Raw genomic sequence first — 3,432 nt, 5'->3', positions numbered from 1 at the left:
GTTTCCATGTTCTGGACACAAATATTTTCCTAAACAGTAAGGAATGGATGCTGATTCTGTAATATGCCAGGGGAATTTTTCCCCAGTTAAAATGCATTATTTATTTCTACTTAAATACTGCATCAATAATCTGGAAAAGAGGAGTAGCCTGATTATAGCTAAGAGATTCTATTTAGAAGCTAAGGTTTCAACTGTGGATTGCTTTCAACTGCTATATTTTATGGCTCAGATTCAGTGGGAATCTGATCTGCTAAAATATTTGGGCTGTGAAAACTCCCACACTGTGACAGATGTCAAGTCCAATTAAGTGACTCATGTCCAGGTTTCTGTCCAATAGGATTTCCCATTAAATATCAATTTAGGGGGAAAAAAATTCCATCCCCCTTCTTAAGCCTTTATCTCTTCCACCATCTCCAGGCTGAATCAATTGGTGCCAGGAGAGCCACGAAGCCACGCGTGCATCCCTGCCTCCTTGCTCTGGCTCTCCCACCCTCTTCCCGTCTTTCTCTGCTTCCCTGTCACTGTTACACCAGGAGCCGTTCACTTTTCACCAACCTTTCTCCAAGCCATCTCCAAGCCACTGACTATATAGATTTTGCTACAAGGTAAAGAAGGGTGGGGGGAGGCAGTGGGGGTGGTAATAGAGCCTTAACAGACTTTGAAACTAGAAAATAGGTATTTGTTCATACAACATACAAGGTGCGGAGGGAGGAGGAAGAGGCTGCCCCAGCTCCGACTTACAGTATTGTGTTCCTTGGGAACTGAGGAGTTATCAGCCGAACAAAGCCTTATCTTAAAAAAAAAAAAAAAATCACTTCTGAGCAAGATTGCATCTCTGCCCTGCACTTGCCAGTTTCTGCTCCCCCGTGTTAAGGGGAAGGAGAGGAGTCCTACAGGCGCGGATTCTTATCTTAACCATCGTTCTTATTGATTACTCCGCTGTTAGGAAGTGGAGGAATCAGCCTTTGATGTGACCGTGTTTATCTCTGCATCTCTTTTGTTATTTATAGAGACCTAGAAGAGGAAAAAGGCGCGAGACTCTTCTGCACAGCATTTTTAAACATCAACAACGAATCTTTCGAGATGTTTGAGAACGATTAAACGGAAAAGGCGTTTTTCATCTCGGAACTAAGTGAACAATCATTCCTGTCGTTCGCATCCCGACACAGAACCGTCCCTCGCTGTGGGTACCGGCGAGATGACAGCTGCTTCCGCATTGGTGAATGTAATACATATTTGCTGCTTGTAATATTTTTCCTGGAATTCCCCCCTCGTTCTTCCTTGGAATTTTAACTCTCAAAGATTGGAGAAAAGATTATCGAAAAGGCGTTTGCAAGGTAAGAACCCCTTCCAATCGTTCTTTCTGGCTTGAAACTAAGTCGGAGTCTTCCTACCGCATTGCTGGATGCATTTCGGTCCATAGTTGAAGAAATGATTGGCGTGAGCGGGGTACTATTCATGAATATTTTAAAAACGGATCCTGAGAACATAACACGCTTGCAGGGCAGCCAGGAACTTTTCGTCCGAACTACAACCATGTGGTGTCTCGTTGTGATTTTCCATCCCTCGCCCGTTTATTTCTGTCCTCGCAAGTTGTTCTCCACACAGAGCCACCCGGGAAAAGCCCGCGGGCAGTCACACGCCGCTGGCTTGGGCGTTCCTTGTTATTTGGCCTTAGAGGACCTGTTTTCCCCCCTCACTCAGCTGAAAGCCGTTTGGGAGCCCAATCCACTCAGAGCAAGTGCGGCGCTGAGGACCGATCACGCAGTCCCTGGCTTTTGTTTCTCTGCGAGCAAACCCCTCCGACCCCTCGCCGACGCGGGCGACTGCGCGCCCCGCGCCGCCCGGGCTCCACGTCCGCGGCCGGGGCCTCCCTGCCGGCGCTGGCCGGCCGTGCGCGCGGCCCGGGAGGCTGCCTCTCCCCTCCCGCAGGCCCCGTGGCCCCGCAGCCCGCGTGTCCGAGCAGCTCGTGCCCCCGGCGCCCGGGAGGAGGCGGGCCGGCGGCTTTTCTGGAGGGCACGCACGCCGGGCCTCGGCCTGGCCTTCCCGGGACTGCCCGATCCCGGCCGGCCGCCGAGCCACTGCCGCCGCCCTCCCCTGCAGCGACCCGGCCGCCGGCCTTTTCCCGCGAGGCGGTCGCCAGACTGCCTGGCATTGTCTTAGCCCACGCCGCCGCGTCCCCAGGTCCCCTAGGCGTGCGGCCGTCTGTGTGACAGATGGTGCTCCGGGAGTCTGCGAGGGCACCGTAGTCAATTTTCCTTTGAAAGGCTCCTCCGCGTGTGTGTGTGTGTGTGTGGGTGGGTGTGGGTGGGTGTGTAGTCGCTTCTTTATGATTGCGGAGCGGGCCGCGGGCTCCCTGCCCGCTCGCAGCCCCTGAGGCGCCGAGGCTCCGAGGCTGCTTCGCCCGAGGCCGCCCGGGGCGCGAAACGCTCCCCGGCCGCTAGAACACGCAGCCGTGTTCGTCGTGGGGAATCGCCCGTTTGTTTGGGGAAGGGACGGAGTGAGGGAGGGAGGCGGAAGAGCGCAGGAAGCACAAAAACCCAGCCGCGGCCCTCACGCCGTCCGCCAGACCCAGGGCCACCGGCCGGCCTTGGCCTCCTGCAGGTGCAGGGCGTCGGGGCCGGGATGCCGCTGGGGCCGCGCCACGGGCCCCGAGCCGCGGGGAGGGGGTGCAGGCGGCGCCGGGACGCGCGCGGCCGGGAGTCCGGCGTGGTGGGCCCTTGCCTGCCACCCGCCATCGGCGAAGAAGACCCCCTCGAGTCCCTTCACTGATTGATTCTCTGACTCCCCTCCACCCTCCAGCCTCCAAAATGATGCTGAGTCCGGACCAAGCCGCCGACTCGGACCACCCCAGCTCGGCGCACTCGGACCCGGAGTCGCTGGGCGGCGCGGACGCCAAGGTGCTGGGCAGCGTGTCGGACCTGGAGCCCGTGGAGGAGGCCGAGGGCGACGGCAAGGGCGGCAGCCGCGCCGCGCTCTACCCGCACCCGCAGCAGCTGAGCCGCGAGGAGAAGCGCCGCCGCCGGCGCGCCACGGCCAAGTACCGCTCGGCGCACGCCACGCGCGAGCGCATCCGCGTGGAGGCCTTCAACCTGGCCTTCGCCGAGCTGCGCAAGCTGCTGCCTACGCTGCCCCCGGACAAGAAGCTCTCCAAGATCGAGATCCTGCGCCTGGCCATCTGCTACATCTCCTATCTCAACCACGTCCTGGACGTGTAGGGCAGGGGGCCGCCTGTCCGCGCGCCCCCGAAGCGCAGTCGACCTGGGGCGGCCGTCGCGGGCGTGGCGGAGGCGGTGGCGGTGGCGGTGGCGGTGGCGGTGGCGGTGCAGCGGGGCGGCGGGCGCCAGAGACTTGGCCGGAGGAAGAAGGTGGCCACCTGTTCTCTCTGATCAGCCGGGCCGCGAGGAAAGGCTTCGGGCACCGGGAGGTGGG

General features: G+C 59.0%; 1 protein-coding gene across 1 annotated transcript; it reads left to right on the top strand.

Moving 5' to 3' along the window:
* Positions 1–2,810: 2,810 nt before the first annotated feature.
* On the top strand, positions 2,811–3,218 carry NHLH2 (nescient helix-loop-helix 2). The gene has a single exon (XM_062193505.1). The coding sequence runs from the start codon at positions 2,811–2,813 to the stop codon at positions 3,216–3,218; it is 408 nt and encodes a 135-aa protein (XP_062049489.1).
* Positions 3,219–3,432: the final 214 nt, after the last annotated feature.

The sequence above is a fragment of the Lepus europaeus genome, chromosome 5 (assembly GCF_033115175.1).
Source record: "Lepus europaeus isolate LE1 chromosome 5, mLepTim1.pri, whole genome shotgun sequence".
Lineage (NCBI taxonomy): Eukaryota > Metazoa > Chordata > Mammalia > Lagomorpha > Leporidae > Lepus > Lepus europaeus.
Note: the sequence above shows the minus strand (reverse complement) of the source record. Positions and strands in the feature narration are given on the sequence as shown.

What these genes read in the sequence shown, in the direction of transcription:
- NHLH2 (XM_062193505.1), top strand. Translation starts at nt 2,811, where the DNA reads ATGATGCTGAGTCCGGACCAAGCCGCCGACTCGGACCACCCCAGCTCG.